At 62.2% G+C, this 16,980-nt stretch overlaps 1 protein-coding gene across 3 annotated transcripts in view; it reads left to right on the top strand.

The window, feature by feature from the left end:
- Nucleotides 1-16,980, top strand: part of MEGF6 (multiple EGF like domains 6) — a 103,599-nt gene that overhangs the window by 69,400 nt on the left and 17,219 nt on the right. For all 3 annotated transcript variants that reach the window (XM_032606435.1, XM_032606426.1, XM_032606444.1), the window contains exons 6-11: nucleotides 6,840-6,965; nucleotides 7,876-7,998; nucleotides 9,321-9,443; nucleotides 9,793-9,930; nucleotides 16,349-16,468; nucleotides 16,791-16,913. In XM_032606435.1, coding sequence (XP_032462326.1) covers nucleotides 6,840-6,965; nucleotides 7,876-7,998; nucleotides 9,321-9,443; nucleotides 9,793-9,930; nucleotides 16,349-16,468; nucleotides 16,791-16,913 — 753 coding nt within the window. The remainder of the gene's footprint in view (nucleotides 1-6,839; nucleotides 6,966-7,875; nucleotides 7,999-9,320; nucleotides 9,444-9,792; nucleotides 9,931-16,348; nucleotides 16,469-16,790; nucleotides 16,914-16,980) is intronic.

Below are 16,980 nucleotides of genomic sequence, written 5' to 3'. Positions count from 1 at the left end.
GTGCTCGGGGCCCCCGGCGTGGCCTGCACAGCCTGTCAAGAGGCTGCTGGGACCTCACCGCACTCCCTGCCTGCCACCCCCAACTCTGCACACCCAGACCACGTGGTGTGCCCCAGGGCCCCAGGAGGTCTGCAGCTCTCTTGGGTGCTGACGCCCACTTCCTGGTGGCTCCCAGCAGAGGGCGCAGCTGAGACCCACCTTGGGCACCAGCCTCTTACCTGCGTCCCCTGGCTGGAAGTGCTGGTGTTTGGCCTGGGTCTGTCACTTTCTCTTTCTTTTGACTGCGACTCCCAGCGGGAAATGTACACTGCATCCCCTGCACCCACACACAGTCACGCACACTTGTTGGTTAATTCCGCATATCTGGAATTCCTGGGAGCTGACATGTGCAGGGCGGTCCCCAGGTCTCTTGGGAGTGGTGTGGGTTTGTCGGCTTGGGTCTTTTGGGGGCTGCCTTCCTGCGGGGGGCCTGGGCTCTACTGAAAAGCTTCCAGAGCGGATAGGGGTCTCCTGGTGCCGTCTTCCCAGGCAGAGCAAGAAGCATTTGCCCTAAGGGCGCCCGGCCCTTCTCCCATCTTTCGGATGCCGAGGGACCCACCCCGGCTGCAGTGCACCTGACCTACTGGTCTGGGGTGGGTAGGGCGGCCGAGCCCCTCAGATCCCGGATGAGGGGCTCCAGGTGGGGGCCCGTGGAGGGCACTGCATGGCCCCTGCCAGGCTGCTGGACTTCCTGCCTCTGGGAGGTGTGGCCTTCTCCACTTCTGCAGGACTCCCAGGGTGCAGGGCGTGGGGAGGAGCTGGTGACCTTGTCTGTGGTTCACAGTGGCACCCTCTGAGCCCAGACTATCCTAGGGTCTCAGCAGACATTTATGGGAAGGTCAGTGTAGGAGCTGTGCCCCTCCCCAGCCCTCCTTTCCCCGACACAGGCCAGCTTGCAGGGCAGACTGCCCAGCTGGAGCACAGCTGCTCGGGACCCCTCCCCGGGGCCTACTGGGATCCTCTGGACAAGGCGAGGGGTGCGGTGAGCTCTCTCGGGACTTTGCAGGCAGGCAGGGAACAGGCCCGGGCACCCCCGCCTTCAGAGCTTGGAGTGAGGATTATAGAGATGCTGGAGGGTAGGAGTAGAGAAGGTGCCCGCAGGGATGTTGACAGTCCTTCCTCGGTACTGGGTGGGAAGGTCCTCTGTGCTGGGGGCTCTCAGGTTGGTGCCACATCGTGGGGCCCCAAGGATCTGGGAAGTCTTTAAAGGTGGTAGTGCTTGGGGGTGGTGCTTGAAACAGATAAGGGGAGCCTTGAAACACTCTTCGAAGTTGCCTCAGAGGCAGGAAGAGGACAGGAAGTGCACAGTCTTCTTGCATCCCTCCCTTGCAAAAGATCTTATGGAAATAAAACACAAAAAGGTTCAATTCTTTTTTTTTCTAAATTTTTTTTTTTGTTGTTATTTTTGACTGCTTTGGGTCTTCGTTGCTGCGTGCGGGCCCTCTCCAGCTGTGGCGAGCGGGGACCACTCCTAGTTGCAGTGCGCAGGCTTCTCATTGTGGTGGCTTCTCTTGTTGTGGAGCACGGGCTCTAGGCGCCTGGGCCTCAGTAGTTGTGGCTTGTGGGCTCAGCAGTTGTGGCTCACGGGCTCTAGAGTGCAGGCTCAGTATTTGTGGCGCATGGGCCTAGTTGCTCTGCGGCATGTGGGATCTTCCCGGACCAGGGCTCGAACCCATGTCCCCTGCATTGGAAGGTGAATTCTTAACCACTGCGCCACCAGGGAAGTCCCCAAAGTTCAATTTGTAAAGTGAGAATTTGCAGAAAGGATTTTACCATCAGCCCCGAGGCCCCTGAGTGGCTCACATCCCACCCTGGCTGCCCTTGGCTAGCCTGGCCCCAAGAGAAAGAAGCAGAGGCAGCCAGGCATGCTGGGGCGCTCCATCGCCAGGGTGCCCTCATGGGTTTGCCCACCCCCCCCGCCACCAGGCTCTGAGGTGGGAAAGGCAGGGCCGAGTGAGGCCCAGGGCTGGGCCAGCCTGCTTCTCACCATGGCCCCTTTCCTTCCCCAAACTGTGGGAAGTGGGGCTACCGAGAGCAGTGCTGAGTGGGTGTCTGGGAGTGACGTTTTGGCTTTACTGCGCCATCTTGCAGGGCGCCCCAGGCAAACCCGCAGAGACCTGCTCCCGGTCCTTGAACACTTGGTGCCGGGAAACCCTCCTCGTCTGGCCCAGAGAGCCTCCGGCCCAGGGGTCCCTTCTGGACCCTGGCCTCGGACGTGGCTGCTTGCCCACATCCATGGTGGTGTCACTGGCTCAGTGAGCGGAGGGTCCTGTGAGATGCCCCGGGCTGGCCACCTGGAAGAGGTGGGCTCTCCACCCATCCCCTCCTCCCCTCGGCCTCAGGCCTGCTGGGCCTTTGGATGGACGCTGGGGGAAGGGTTCTTCTGTCAGCATGCACCCCCTGGTGACCTGGCTGCCCCTGCCAGAGTGCCCTGTCCCTGGAGTTAGGTGGGCCCTACTGGGTCCACAACACGGGGAGGGTCTCCGCGCCCCTGCCTTCCTGTGGGGTTTTACCACAGGTGCGCCATGTGGCCTCGGGGCAGGCACTCCCCCAGGCCCGGGTCTTCCCAGTGAGGGGCTGCACAGGGCCTTGCAGGCCGTTGTTCCCTGGCTCCTCGGAGGGGAGGCCGCCTGGGTCCCTGGAGGCTTTGCTGACAGCATGCGGCGTGGGTGCCAAAGCCGCAGGCAGCAGAGGGGCGGAGATCGCCAGGCTTGTCTGCAGAGCTCATCCCTGCAAACCACAGATGCAGTTCTGGGAATGTCTTCCAGTCCCCTCCAGACCCGGAACAGGCTGCAGCTTCTAAAAGGCAGTGTGTCTTCCCTGCCCCCGAGGGGCCGCTGAGTCCGAGTGGAGAGTGGGAAGGCCAGCCCTGCCTGAGGACCACCCTGGGAGGTCACGGCTGTGCCTGAGACCAGGCCCCCGGAAGTGCAGGTTGCCGCATGGGTGATGGGAGGGTCACATCCCAACCTGGGGAAGCCAGGGGTAGCGGCCCAGACTCCAGCTGGATGCAGAGACCCAGCGGGGAAGCGAGGGCAAAGTGGGGCAGTGGCAGACGGCCGGGCGGGGACTGGGGGGTGTTTAGAGTCAGTGAGCTTGGCAGGACCAAGCGGAGAGCAAGATGGGAGCAGGGGCGGTTGGTGGGGGCCAGCCTGTGACGTTGGGACGGTGCCAGCCCCTGGCTCGTGGGCAGGGCAGTGCATCCACGCTGCGGGTGAACCGTGTCCCCGTGCAGCGTGGAGGCCCCAGCCCGAGGGTGGGCGCGGGGGGCAGGACGCGCAGGCACAGCAGGCAGAGCGTGGGCTGCCGAGAGGGGCAGGAGTGGGCAGGGCCCAGGGAGTTCCCCCTCCTGGCCAAGCCAGGGGGCCACCCGCTTCCTGTCCCGCCGTCCTGGCCCTGCCGCCAGCGGAGGGCTTCCTAGAAGGTACAGGGTAGGGAAGTGGCTGCTGACCCCACATGGTGCGAGGCTCTGGGGACCTAGAAGCCAAGCCCGTCGAGGGCAGTAATTACAAAACCCTCGAAGCCGCCCTCGAGCCTGCTCCAAAACCGCTGGCTGGGGTTGGCGGCTGGAGCAGAGTGGGCTGGGGGGCTCGGCACGCTGCCGACGTACTTGCCCTCACCCCACCAGCCTGCCAGGTACAGCCACTCGGCTGACCAGCTCGGGCAGGCCGGCGTGCTGGGCTCTGAGACCAGGGCCTTGCCAGCGAAGCCGCCTTGGAGGTCAGCTCTCCAAGCCCCCACCTGCCGCTTCCTCCATGGCACTCATACGCACCTGTTGCTGGGCTCCAGCCCTGAATCCGTGCCCAGGTCCCAGGTGCTGCCACCTGCACCTCCAGGAGTGGAGAACCGCTTGCATGGATGGAGCAGGCCCTCCACCCTGTAGGACAGTTGATTTCTAGAACGTCCAGTTTCCTGCTCAAGTAAAGGCCCCACTCCCCTTGAAGAGCTTGGTGCCTCACAGCTGGCTCCCGGCTAGACCAACTCCTGCTCGTTGAAGTTGAAGGGAAGTTGAAGTGGAAGTTGAAGTGGAGTTGTAGCCCAGCTCTGTTAGAACCCACGAGTCCCCTGGCCTTGGCATTTGCAAACTGGGACGTGAAGGTGCAATAGTCAGCTCAGGCTGCTGCAACAAGTACCACAGACTGGGCGGCTTCTACAACAGCAGTTTGTTTTCTCACAGTTCTGGAGGCTGGCAGTTCTGGATCATGGTGCCAGCCAGTTCAGTTCCTGGTAAGAGCTGCCATCTCCTCATATGGCCACAGAGACAGAGAGAGACAGAGGGAGATCTTATGTCTCTTCTTATAAGGATACAAATGCTGTTTGATCAGGGCCCCACCCTGATGACTTCATTTAACCTTAATTACCCTACCCCCAAATACAGCCACATCGGTGGTTGAATTTTAGGAGTCCACATACGAATTTTAGAGGGACACAAACATTAATTCCCTTCGGGGCTATGGAAACCCCTCGTCTCCCATTTTCTGATGGGCTGTCAGCTTTGCTTCAGGTCTGAGCCTGGTTCTGATTTGCGGGACCACCCAGGCATGGGTCAGTGGGACGTGGGTGCCATGGCCAGGTCTCACAGTGACCCGCGGGGCCTGGAAGCTTCACCCCCAGCTTTGGGCACTGGTCACGCAGAGGCTGGCTGTCTCCTGGGCTGCACAGCCCAACGCCCGAGAAAAGCTGCCTTGTTCAGCTTTCTGGCAGTCCAGGGCGCAGGATGCTCGAGGTGATGGCGTGGGGCTTGGCTTCCTCGTGTGCACAGCTTGGGAGCACCCGGAACGTGGGGACTTGCGCAGCAGAGCAGTGAGAGACAGGCTCGGGAGGGTGCGAGGCTGCACGGGGAGCCGGACCCCTCCGTAGCCCCCACCCGCCTGGGATTTCTCCCCCGGTGGGCTCCTGTGGGCCCGGAGCTGGGTTGCCCTGGGCCCGTCTTGGGGGCTCTGCCGTCTGGAAGGGCTGCTTTCCAGCCGTGCCACAGCTCTGTGGGTCGTCCTTGCTGCTGCGGTGTCTGCCCAGCCGGCTGCCCTGCCCCGGGCTCTGAGCCCCTCTCTCCGTGTGCCTGCCCGGCGCTGCCAGGAAGGGCTTCTGATTCCTATCATGAGCTCTCAGCAGGGATGCAGTTGGTGTGAACACGAAAGGGGCCCCAGGAATGCGCCGGCTCAGGCCACGCTCGGAAGCCTCTCTCTGGAGTTGATGGCGGTGCCTTAAGCAGAGCTGTCTCAGGGGAGGCAGGCGGGGCCTCGAGGGTCAGCAGAGTCGGGGGTGGGTGGCTGGACAGGGGGCCCAGAGGCCGAGCGGGATGTTAGACGTGGCCGCCCTGTTTGCCTCCGTTCCACCCGGGACTCGTGTCTCTGCTGCGCCTCCCCGACACGCGGCGGCCACACGACACTGCCACCCTGGCTATCTCCGCACCCCAGCAGGGCTGGCTCGGCCCCAGAAGGGGACCTGGGCACGGGCTCCTCACACACTCGCCCCATGTGGGATCCGGCAGGATCGTGAGTGCTGTGTCTTGACTTTGGGGGAACCTACTTGCTTTGAAGGAAGCTCTGCCTTTGGCGGACAGCGTGGGCCTGGGCTGCTCCGAGCCCTGAGGCCGCTCACGTGCTCTGCGTATCGTCTGGCTGCTCCCGGACCCACTGGCTTCGGTGGTGCGGGGCGTGCCACTCCTGGCCCCCAAAACCCATGACAATAAATGGTCTCTCCAAACTCGGGCCCTGAGGCCAGTGGCGCCCCGCAGTCTGTGATGACAGCACAGGTGGCATCTGGGGGTGAAGCCCTGCCCCCCGGCGGTCGCAGTGTTTTAGTACCAGGCCTCAGGTTTGCTCTGGTCCAGGCCCGCTGGGCAGTGGCCTGCGCCTCCCCAGGGCACAGATAGCAACACATTCTCAAAGCTTTGCTACAGAGCACAGGGCCTGTCCCTCCCTGACCGCGAGGTCGCTACCAGTGACTTGAAGGAGGCACCAGAGTCCAGGTGCCCTCTCTGGGTGCCTAGCCTCTCTGAGTGGCCCCACCCCCCGCCAGGCACAGCCCCAGCCCATCCACTCAGTACCTGGGCATCCACTCGGCCAGCCTGACCTGCAAGAGCCTTGCCCTGTGTGGGCCTGAGCATGAACACCTGGACCCCTGGCATCCTGGGAGCGGGATGCAGGTCCCTGGCTCTGTGGCCTTACCAAGTGCTGTCCCCACAGCTGCTGGGAGGAGCGGGGACTGTGTGAGGTCAGGTGGGGGTGAGGCCTGGCCTGGGGTGGGCAGGAGCTGCACTGGTCTGTCAGGAGCTGGGGGCCAGGCCCGCAGGTCACGGTGGCCGTCCACAGAGGCCCACGCCTGCCCCTCTGGCCTGGCCTGATAACCTAGACAGTGGAATGTCGGGGTCTTCGCCAGCCCTTGCTGGCCTGCCACCTCCTCCAGGGAGCCTCCCAGCCTGCTCGGACTCTGAGCCCTGGACGCCTTGGCTCTTAGGGGACCCCGGTGTTTTGCATTCTGTGCTGGGTGGGGCTGGGCTTCCAACAGGGTGGGCGGCCTGCTCTGTGGTGCCTCCCTACACCCAGTCCTGGGGCAGGCTGGGCCAGAGGATCCAGATTCGGACCACGGCCCCGCGTATCCTGTGTGTGGGCCGAGAAGCAAAGCCAGGCCCACGAACTGGACAGGAACAGTGTCGCCCTCTCAAAGCCCCTGCTTCTGGGATGTGGACAGAAAGGAGGAGGGGCTTGGAGGAGCCCGGAGTCTTCCTGCAGGAGGTGCTCTGTGGCTGCCCGGGGCCAGGCCGTCGTCCTGGGCTGACCTGGCTCCTCTCGGGTCCCCAGCCATCAACTCCTGCGCCGTGGGCAATGGCGGCTGCCAACACAACTGTGTCCAGCTCACGGTGACCCAGCACCGCTGCCGGTGCCGGCCCGAGTTCCAGCTCCAGGAGGATGGCAAGCGCTGCGTCCGTGAGTGCCACCAGCGGCGGGAAGGGGAGGGCCAGGGCTGGGACTCCCACTGGGACGCCCGTTCTGCACGCACCCACAGACCTGCCCGGGAACCCCACAGCCTGAGCCCCTCCCTGCCTTGCTGCTGGTGCTGGAGTGGGGCCTCAGGGACAGCAGGGGCCCCCTCGGCTGCCGAGAGGCTGTGGGGCATCGTCCAACCCCTGCAGGCACCAGGGAGGAAGCCTGTCAGGCTGTGCTCTGGGGTCACACATCTTCGGGGGGCAGGAAGCTCAGGACGGGGATACGGGGGTGAAAAGGAAGGGCATCCTGCATGTCCCCCAGTTCTGAGGCCCACCTTGGGCTTGGCATGGGCACGTGGGACCCCAGCCCTGGCCCTTGGGGGCTGCCCAGGCCCCGTCTGACACCTTGCCCTGGGGTCGCAGGACTACCTGTCATGGAAGGGGGTGCTCTTCCGATGGAAAAGGTGGAGCAGGTCTGGGAGACCCCTGAGAAGTGGAAATGGGGACTGGGGCAGGGCAGGTGCTGAGGGAGTAGCTCTGACCCTGCCCGGCCTCTTGGCTCCTGGGTCAGGAGTGTGGGTCTGAGGGGCCGAAGCCAGCAGTGACGGCAGAGTGGCACAGGGCCCGGGGCTGGGGGTTCCGACAGGAGAGGAGGCACTGGGGGAGCCGGCCGTGAGCCCGCGGCCTGACCAGCGCTGGCCTGGCCGGTGCCCTGCTGTCTTCTCTGCAGTTGTTTGGGGATGCCCAGGGCTAAACTTACCCCGAGTCCACTGCCCAGCCCGTCAGGCCAGAGCAGGAGGGGTGAGAGCTCCAGGTGGGGGCCTCACGAGAGGCCCCGGAGAAGGTACCCCGAACTGCCAGAGCCCCCCATCTCTTGCTTTTGCCTCCATGCCTCCTGGCTGCGACCGTAGGGAGGAACCCGTGTGTGGATCGGAACGGCGGCTGCATGCACACGTGCCGGGCGCTCCGGGGCCTTGCCCACTGCGGGTGCCACGCAGGATACCGGCTGGCAGCAGACCGCAAGGCCTGCGAAGGTAAGACGCCCTCCCTGCCCTCAGGCTGGTCCAGGTCAGCTGTGCGGGGCTCGCTTCCTTGCATCCCCCTGCACTGGCCTATGGGCGTGGGGCGGCCCCTGTTGTCACCCTTGGCTGACCTGGAATGACGCAGGTTTATCTCCGGGGCTGGGGGGCCGGGTGGGGGTGGAGGGTAGAGAGGAGGGGCAGGAACCCAAGGAGCTGCTCCCAGCGAGAGTCTCATGTCGGCAGGAAGGCAGATCTCAGGTTGCCTTGTGATTTTTATATGTTTCTCGTGTTACCTAAGTAGTACCTGCTTGTTAGGGAAACAGGAAAGGGTGAGGGAGGAGAGAGGAGGAAGCGTCACCGTGACCTGGGGGGCATCCCCGTGTCGGCTTCCAGGTGTCTCTACAGCTTGTTTGTTAGTGGGCACATCTAGCATCATCCCAGAGCCCGGTCGGGCACAGCTTTCTAGAACGCGCTCCGACCTCCTGGCTGCATGGGTGTCCGCTATGCGGTGTTTGTTAGTTTCCCAGTCATGGGACTCAGGTGTCCCTGCTCCTCCCTTTACAGGCGGCTCTGGACGAGCAGCCTTGGGGAGGGGTCTGTGCGCATCCCTTGTAACTGAAGCGATACGGTGTGTCCAGGGCAGGCAGCGGTCATTTTCCCAGGCATCCTGCCGGATGGCCATCAGAGAGACGAGGCCCGCAGGTGTGGAAGCTTGTGGTTCCATGTCACCACCAGGAAAGCGTTTTAGGCATCGTTGCCAATGTGACGGGCACGTCCTGGCACTCTGGATGGAAGTGGCTTCAGAGGGTGCAGTGGGAGACGGGGCTGAGGGTCAGCTTCGTCCCATGGACTCTTAGGGGTGGGACCAAAGCAGTTGTCGGGGACACTGGGATTTGTGTCCTGAGGCCAGTGCCACGTGGCTGCGGGGAAGAAGCCGGTAGCCTCTCCCTCGATGTCAGCGTGTGCTTTCTCCGGATGGCCCCCCAGAGGCTGGTGGTAAAAGGCCCCTCCTGTGCCCGGCCCTGGATGGGGGGAGGCTTGGCGAGGGCGGGACATGCACACCTCAGAGACCGCGGGCTCAGAGAGGTAGAGCCCCTCACCTGACGCTGCTGGTGGGGCCTGAGCCCAGACTTCCAGCCATGCCTTCCTCGCCCTGGGAGGGAGCTCGGCTCTACACCTGGAGTGTGATGGTGAAAACACAGGTGCTCAGAGGGAAGGCGGGAGAGGGCCCTGGGGCCCTGGGCCCTGACCCCTCTGCAGAGACCACCCCTGGGGGCCGAGTATCTCAGGCCAATGGCCCAGAGCCCCCCACCCCGCCCATGTCTCCCACCCAGATGTGGATGAATGTGCCACAGGCCTGGCCCAGTGTGCCCACGGCTGCCTCAACACTCATGGGTCCTTTAAGTGTGTGTGCAACGCAGGCTACGAGCTGGGTGCCGACGGCCGGCAGTGCTACCGTGAGTGGACAGCGGGCAATAACACCACGGGGCGTGGAGGGGCCTGCGGGGTAACACAGCTCCCCAGTCCCAGCCCACCACGGCTGCCAGCTCGCTTTGGCCGAGGGGCAGAGATTCCTTGTCAATCAAGGGCAGTGCTGGGCTTGGGGGCTGTGTGTGGGCCCCGGGAGGGTGGGAGGAGGACGGGAGACCCCAGGAGGACAGAGGGTTCCAGGGCCCGCCTGGCCCAGGAGCTCTGTGCCGTCTGTTTCCCAGCAGAGTGGCAGCGGCTGGGGCCGGGAGGGCCATGCCGGCTCGGGGTGTCACCCCAGCCCCTGTCCCACGTCCCTGGTGGCGGGTCTCGCCGCAGGGATCGAGATGGAGATAGTGAACAGCTGCGAGGCGGACAACGGCGGCTGCTCCCACGGCTGCAGCCACAGCAGCACAGGGCCCGTGTGCACCTGCCCCCGTGGCTACGAGCTGGACGAGGACCAGAGGACGTGCATTGGTGCGTGCCACCTCCCTCCCGAGCGCCCCACCCCCAAGCCGGGGACTTGCTGCTGCCCTGGGTCTGCACCTGGCTTTGATGCCGTGACGAGGACGCGCCCTCCCATCACCCCCAGTCCTGCCCCGGGTGGAGGCGGGAGTAGTACGAGGGGGCCTAGTGAGAGGCAGCATCGCGACCCACCCTGCCAAGTGCCCACCACACCTCCACCTCTGCTCAGCCACCTGGCCAAATGCCCACGTGCCGGGAGTAGCACCCGAAACACTGTGGTGTGCGAGCACGCCCTCTGCACGGGGAGACCCTGCTTCCGGGATGACTCCCCACTACCCTCCAGCCCCCAGTCTGCCCCCACAGCAGGCGGGACGGCCCTGGGGCCGTGACCTGTGTCTTGCGTGTGTCTGTGTGTGCAGGACCAGGACATGTGTGCACGTGTGATTGTATGCGAGTACATGCAACTCACATGTAGGTGTGTGCGTGGTTGTGTGCATGGGGTTGTGTGCATGGGGTTGCATGAAGGTGTGTGTGGTGTGTGCAGGTGTGCGTGTGGTTGTGTGGAGCTGTGCGTGTGGTTGTGTGGAGCTGTGCGTGTGGTTGTGTGCAGGTGTGCGTGTGGTGTGCGTAGCTGTGTGGTAGTGTGCAGGTGTGCGTGTGGTGTGTGGAGGTGTGCGTGTGGTGTGTGCAGGTGTGCGTGTGGTGTGCGTAGCTGTGTGGTAGTGTGCAGGTGTGCGTGTGGTGTGTGGAGGTGTGCGTGTGGTGTGTGTAGCTGTGCAGGTGTGCGTGTGGTTGTGTGTAGCTGTGCGTGTGGTTGTGTGGAGCTGTGCGTGTGGTTGTGTGCAGGTGTGCGTGTGGTTGTGTGCAGGTGTGCGTGTGGTGTGTGCAGCTGTGCGTGTGGTTGTGTGCAGGTGTGCGTGTGGTGTGTGGAGGTGTGCGTGTGGTGTGTGTAGCTGTGCGTGTGGTTGTGTGCAGGTGTGCGTGTGGTTGTGTGTAGCTGTGCGTGTGGTTGTGTGGAGCTGTGCGTGTGGTTGTGTGCAGGTGTGCGTGTGGTGTGCGTAGCTGTGTGGTAGTGTGCAGGTGTGCGTGTGGTGTGTGGAGGTGTGCGTGTGGTGTGTGCAGGTGTGCGTGTGGTGTGCGTAGCTGTGTGGTAGTGTGCAGGTGTGCGTGTGGTGTGTGGAGGTGTGCGTGTGGTGTGTGTAGCTGTGCAGGTGTGCGTGTGGTTGTGTGTAGCTGTGCGTGTGGTTGTGTGGAGCTGTGCGTGTGGTTGTGTGCAGGTGTGCGTGTGGTTGTGTGCAGGTGTGCGTGTGGTGTGTGCAGCTGTGCGTGTGGTTGTGTGCAGGTGTGCGTGTGGTGTGTGGAGGTGTGCGTGTGGTGTGTGTAGCTGTGCGTGTGGTTGTGTGCAGGTGTGCGTGTGGTTGTGTGGAGCTGTGCGTGTGGTTGTGTGCAGGTGTGCGTGTGGTGTGTGCAGCTGTGCGTGTGGTTGTGTGCAGGTGTGCGTGTGGTGTGTGGAGGTGTGCGTGTGGTGTGTGTAGCTGTGCGTGTGGTTGTGTGCAGGTGTGCGTGTGGTTGTGTGGAGCTGTGCGTGTGGTTGTGTGCAGGTGTGCGTGTGGTTGTGTGCAGGTGTGCGTGTGGTGTGTGCAGCTGTGCGTGTGGTTGTGTGCAGGTGTGCCTGTGGTGTGTGGAGGTGTGCGTGTGGTTGTGTGTAGCTGTGCGTGTGGTTGTGTGGAGGTGTGCGTGTGGTTGTGTGGTGTGCGTGTGGTTGTGTGGAGGTGTGCGTGTGGTTGTGTGGAGGTGTGCCTGTGGTGTGTGGAGGTGTGCGTGTGGTTGTGTGGAGGTGTGCGTGTGGTTGTGTGCAGGTGTGCGTGTGGTTGTGTGGAGGTGTGCACAGGTGTGCGTGTGGTTGTGTGCAGGTGTGTGGTGTGTGCAGGTGTGTGTGGTTGTGTGCAGGTGTGCGTGTGGTGTGTGCAGGTGTGTGTGGTTGTGTGCAGGTGTGCGTGTGGTTGTGTGCAGGTGTGCGTGTGGTTGTGTGCAGGTGTGTGTGGTTGTTTGGAGGTGTGCGTGTGGTTGTGTGGAGGTGTGCGTGTGGTTGTGTGCAGGTGTGCGTGTGGTTGTGTGGAGGTGTGTGTGTGGTTGTGTGCAGGTGTGCATGTGGTGGTGTGTCGCTGTGCATGTGGTTGTGTGTAGCTGTGCGTGTGCTGTGTGGAGGTGTGTGTGGTTGTGTGTAGCTGTACGTGTGGTTGTGTGTAGCTGTGCGTGTGGTGTGGAGGTGTGCGTGTGGTTGTGTGTAGCTGTGCGTGTGGTGTGTGCAGGTGTGCGTGTGGTGTGTGTAGCTGTGCGTGTGGTAGTGTGCAGGTGTGCATGTGGTTGTGTGTAGCTGTGCGTGTGGTTGTGTGTAGCTGTGCGTGTGGTTGTATGGAGGTGTGCGTGTGCTTGTGTGTAGCTATGCGTGTGGTGTGTGGTGTGCGTGTGGTTGTGTGGAGGTGTGCGTGTGGTTGTGTGCAGGTGTGCGTGTGGTGTGTGTAGCTGTGCGTGTGGTGTGTGCAGGTGCGTGTGGTGTGTGCAGGTGTGTGTGTGGTTGTGTGTAGCTGTGCGTGTGGTTCTGTGTAGCTGTGCATGTGGTGTGTGCGTGTGGTGTGTGCATGTGTGCGTGTGGTTGTGTGCAGGTGTGCGTGTGGTTGTGTGCAGGTGTGCGTGTGGTGTGTGCAGGTGTGTGTGGTTGTGTGGAGGTGTGCGTGTGGTTGTGTGCAGGTGTGTGTGGTGTGTGCAGGTGCGTGTGGTGTGTGCAGGTGTGCGTGTGGTTGTGTGCAGCTGTGCGTGTGGTTGTGTGGAGGTGTGCGTGTGGTGTGTGTAGCTGTGCGTGTGGTTGTGTGTAGCAGTGCGTTTGGTTGTGTGGTGTGCGTGTGGTTGTGTGTAGCTGTGCGTGTGGTTGTGTGGATGTGTGTGTGTGGTGTGTGGAGGTGTGCCTGTGGTGTGTGTAGCTGTGCGTGTGGTTGTGTGGAGGTGTGCGTGTGGAGGTGTGCGTGTGGTGTGTGGAGGTGTGCGTGTGGTTGTGTGCAGGTGTGTGTGGTTGTATGCAGGTGTGCGTGTGGTTGTGTGCAGGTGTGTGTGGTGTGTGCAGGTGTGCGTGGTTGTGTGCAGGTGTGCGTGTGGTTGTGTGCAGGTGTGTGTGGTTGTGTAGAGGTGTGCGTGTGGTTGTGTGTAGCTGTGCGTGTGGTTGTGTGGAGGTGTGTGTGGTTGTGTGTAGCTGTGCGTGTGGTGTGTGGAGGTGTGCGTGTGGTTGTGTGGAGGTGTGCGTGTGGTTGTGTGCAGGTGTGCGTGTGGTTGTGTGGAGGTGTGCATGTGGTTGTGTGGAGGTGTGCGTGTGGTTGTGTGCAGGTGTGTGTGGTGTGTGCAGGTGTGTGTGGTTGTGTGCAGGTGTGCGTGTGGTGTGTGCAGGTGTGTGTGGTTGTGTGCAGGTGTGCGTATGGTTGTGTGCATGTGTGCGTGTGGTTGTGTGCAGGTGTGCGTGTGGTTGTGTGCAGGTGTGTGTGGTTGTCTGTAGCTGTGCGTGTGGTTGTGTGGAGGTGTGCGTGTGGTGTGTGCAGGTGTGCGTGTGGTTGTGTGTAGCTGTGCGTGTGGTTGTGTGGAGGTGTGCGTGTGGTGTGTGCGTGTGGTTGTGTGTAGCTGTGTGTGTGGTTGGGTGCAGGTGTGTGTGGTGTGTGCAGGTGTGTGTGGTTGTGTGTAGCTGTGCGTGTGGTTGTGTGCAGGTGTGCCTGTGGTGTGTGGAGGTGTGCGTGTGGTTGTGTGTAGCTGTGCGTGTGGTTGTGTGGAGGTGTGCGTGTGGTTGTGTGGTGTGCGTGTGGTTGTGTGGAGGTGTGCGTGTGGTTGTGTGGAGGTGTGCCTGTGGTGTGTGGAGGTGTGCGTGTGGTTGTGTGGAGGTGTGCGTGTGGTTGTGTGCAGGTGTGCGTGTGGTTGTGTGGAGGTGTGCACAGGTGTGCGTGTGGTTGTGTGCAGGTGTGTGGTGTGTGCAGGTGTGTGTGGTTGTGTGCAGGTGTGCGTGTGGTGTGTGCAGGTGTGTGTGGTTGTGTGCAGGTGTGCGTGTGGTTGTGTGCAGGTGTGCGTGTGGTTGTGTGCAGGTGTGTGTGGTTGTTTGGAGGTGTGCGTGTGGTTGTGTGGAGGTGTGCGTGTGGTTGTGTGCAGGTGTGCGTGTGGTTGTGTGGAGGTGTGTGTGTGGTTGTGTGCAGGTGTGCATGTGGTGGTGTGTCGCTGTGCATGTTTTTGTGTGTAGCTGTGCGTGTGCTGTGTGGAGGTGTGTGTGGTTGTGTGTAGCTGTACGTGTGGTTGTGTGTAGCTGTGCGTGTGGTTGTGTGGAGGTGTGCGTGTGGTTGTGTGTAGCTGTGCGTGTGGTGTGTGCAGGTGTGCGTGTGGTGTGTGTAGCTGTGCGTGTGGTAGTGTGCAGGTGTGCATGTGGTTGTGTGTAGCTGTGCGTGTGGTTGTGTGTAGCTGTGCGTGTGGTTGTATGGAGGTGTGCGTGTGCTTGTGTGTAGCTGTGCGTGTGGTGTGTGGTGTGCGTGTGGTTGTGTGGAGGTGTGCGTGTGGTTGCGTGCAGGTGTGCGTGTGGTGTGTGTAGCTGTGCGTGTGGTGTGTGCAGGTGCGTGTGGTGTGTGCAGGTGTGTGTGTGGTTGTGTGTAGCTGTGCGTGTGGTTCTGTGTAGCTGTGCGTGTGGTGTGTGCGTGTGGTGTGTGCATGTGTGCGTGTGGTTGTGTGCAGGTGTGCGTGTGGTTGTGTGCAGGTGTGCGTGTGGTGTGTGCAGGTGTGTGTGGTTGTGTGGAGGTGTGCGTGTGGTTGTGTGCAGGTGTGTGTGGTGTGTGCAGGTGCGTGTGGTGTGTGCAGGTGTGCGTGTGGTTGTGTGCAGCTGTGCGTGTGGTTGTGTGGAGGTGTGCGTGTGGTGTGTGTAGCTGTGCGTGTGGTTGTGTGTAGCTGTGCGTTTGGTTGTGTGGTGTGCGTGTGGTTGTGTGTAGCTGTGCGTGTGGTTGTGTGGATGTGTGTGTGTGGTGTGTGGAGGTGTGCCTGTGGTGTGTGTAGCTGTGCGTGTGGTTGTGTGCAGGTGTGCATGTGGTTGTGTGTAGCTGTGCGTGTGGTTGTGTGTAGCTGTGCGTGTGGTTGTGTGGAGGTGTGCGTGTGGTTGTGTGGAGGTGTGCGTGTGGAGGTGTGCGTGTGGTGTGTGGAGGTGTGCGTGTGGTTGTGTGCAGGTGTGTGTGGTTGTATGCAGGTGTGCGTGTGGTTGTGTGCAGGTGTGTGTGGTGTGTGCAGGTGTGCGTGGTTGTGTGCAGGTGTGCGTGTGGTTGTGTGCAGGTGTGTGTGGTTGTGTAGAGGTGTGCGTGTGGTTGTGTGTAGCTGTGCGTGTGGTTGTGTGGAGGTGTGTGTGGTTGTGTGTAGCTGTGCGTGTGGTGTGTGGAGGTGTGCGTGTGGTTGTGTGGAGGTGTGCGTGTGGTTGTGTGCAGGTGTGCGTGTGGTTGTGTGGAGGTGTGCATGTGGTTGTGTGGAGGTGTGCGTGTGGTTGTGTGCAGGTGTGTGTGGTGTGTGCAGGTGTGTGTGGTTGTGTGCAGGTGTGCGTGTGGTGTGTGCAGGTGTGTGTGGTTGTGTGCAGGTGTGCGTATGGTTGTGTGCATGTGTGCGTGTGGTTGTGTGCAGGTGTGCGTGTGGTTGTGTGCAGGTGTGTGTGGTGTGTGCAGGTGTGTGTGGTTGTCTGTAGCTGTGCGTGTGGTTGTGTGGAGGTGTGCGTGTGGTGTGTGCAGGTGTGCGTGTGGTTGTGTGTAGCTGTGCGTGTGGTTGTGTGGAGGTGTGCGTGTGGTGTGTGCAGGTGTGCGTGTGGTTGTGTGTAGCTGTGTGTGTGGTTGGGTGCAGGTGTGTGTGGTGTGTGCAGGTGTGTGTGGTTGTGTGTAGCTGTGCGTGTGGTTGTGTGCAGGTGTGCGTGTGGTGTGTGCAGGTGTGCGTGTGGTTGTGTGCAGGTGTGTGTGGTGTGTGCAGGTGTGTGTGGTTGTGTGCAGGTGTGCGTGTGGTGTGTGCAGGTGTGTGTGGTTGTGTGTAGCTGTGTGTGGTTGTGTGGAGGTGTGCGTGTGGTTGTGTGGAGGTGTGCGTGTGGTGTGTGCAGGTGTGCATGTGGTTGTGTGCAGGTGTGCGTGTGGTTGTGTGGAGGTGTGTGTGTGGTGTGTGTAGCTGTGCGTGTGGTTGTGTGCAGGTGTGCGTGTGGTTGTGTGGAGGTGTGCGTGTGGTGTGTGTGTGTGGTTGTGTGTAGCTGTGCGTGTGGTTGTGTGCATGTGTGCGTGTGGTTGTGTGCAGGTGTGCGTGTGGTGTGTGCAGGCGTGCACACACTGGTGTGCTGTGGAAGGATGCACGCGTGGGCGGGCACCTGGGTGCCAGCCGGGCTGTGGTGTGTGCCCTGCAGATGTCGATAACTGTGCCGACTCCCCGTGCTGCCAGCAGGTTTGCACCAATAGCCCTGGCGGCTACGAGTGCAGCTGCTATGCCGGCTACCAGCTTGGCGCCGACGGCTGCGGCTGTGAGGGTGAGCGGTAGGCAGCTGTGTTGGCTGGGGAGTGGGTGCTGGTTGGGCCCCTGCCGTCGGCAGGGCTGCGGGGACCTGCCCACTCCGTCCCCCGCCTGAGGTCACTGTCTTTTTCCCGGGCTGGGCCTGCACCCCTGGCTGCTCCCAGCCTGGCCTCCCTCAGGCAGTGCACCCCGTCCCTCTGACCCTGGGTACAGGAGGATGGCTGTGGCCTGGGTATCACCCAGCAGGCCCTTGCGCAGCGGGCAGGCCGGGGCAGGAGGGGGCCCCGAGACCCCGACCCCCGGAGGACAGGCGCCAGCCGCCCTGGGTGTGCCCGCAGACGTGGACGAGTGCGCCTCCGGCCGTGGCGGCTGTGAGCACCACTGCACGAACCTGGCCGGCTCCTTCCAGTGCTCCTGTGAGGATGGCTACCTGCTGGGCGAGGACCGCCGGGGCTGCAGCCGTGAGTCTCTGCTGGGCACCATGGGGACCCCACCCTCCTGGCTGGACGGACCCCACTTCTGTCCTGC

Source organism: Phocoena sinus, chromosome 1 (genome assembly GCF_008692025.1).
Source record: "Phocoena sinus isolate mPhoSin1 chromosome 1, mPhoSin1.pri, whole genome shotgun sequence".
NCBI classification, from domain to species: Eukaryota; Metazoa; Chordata; class Mammalia; order Artiodactyla; family Phocoenidae; genus Phocoena; species Phocoena sinus.
Note: the sequence above shows the minus strand (reverse complement) of the source record. Positions and strands in the feature narration are given on the sequence as shown.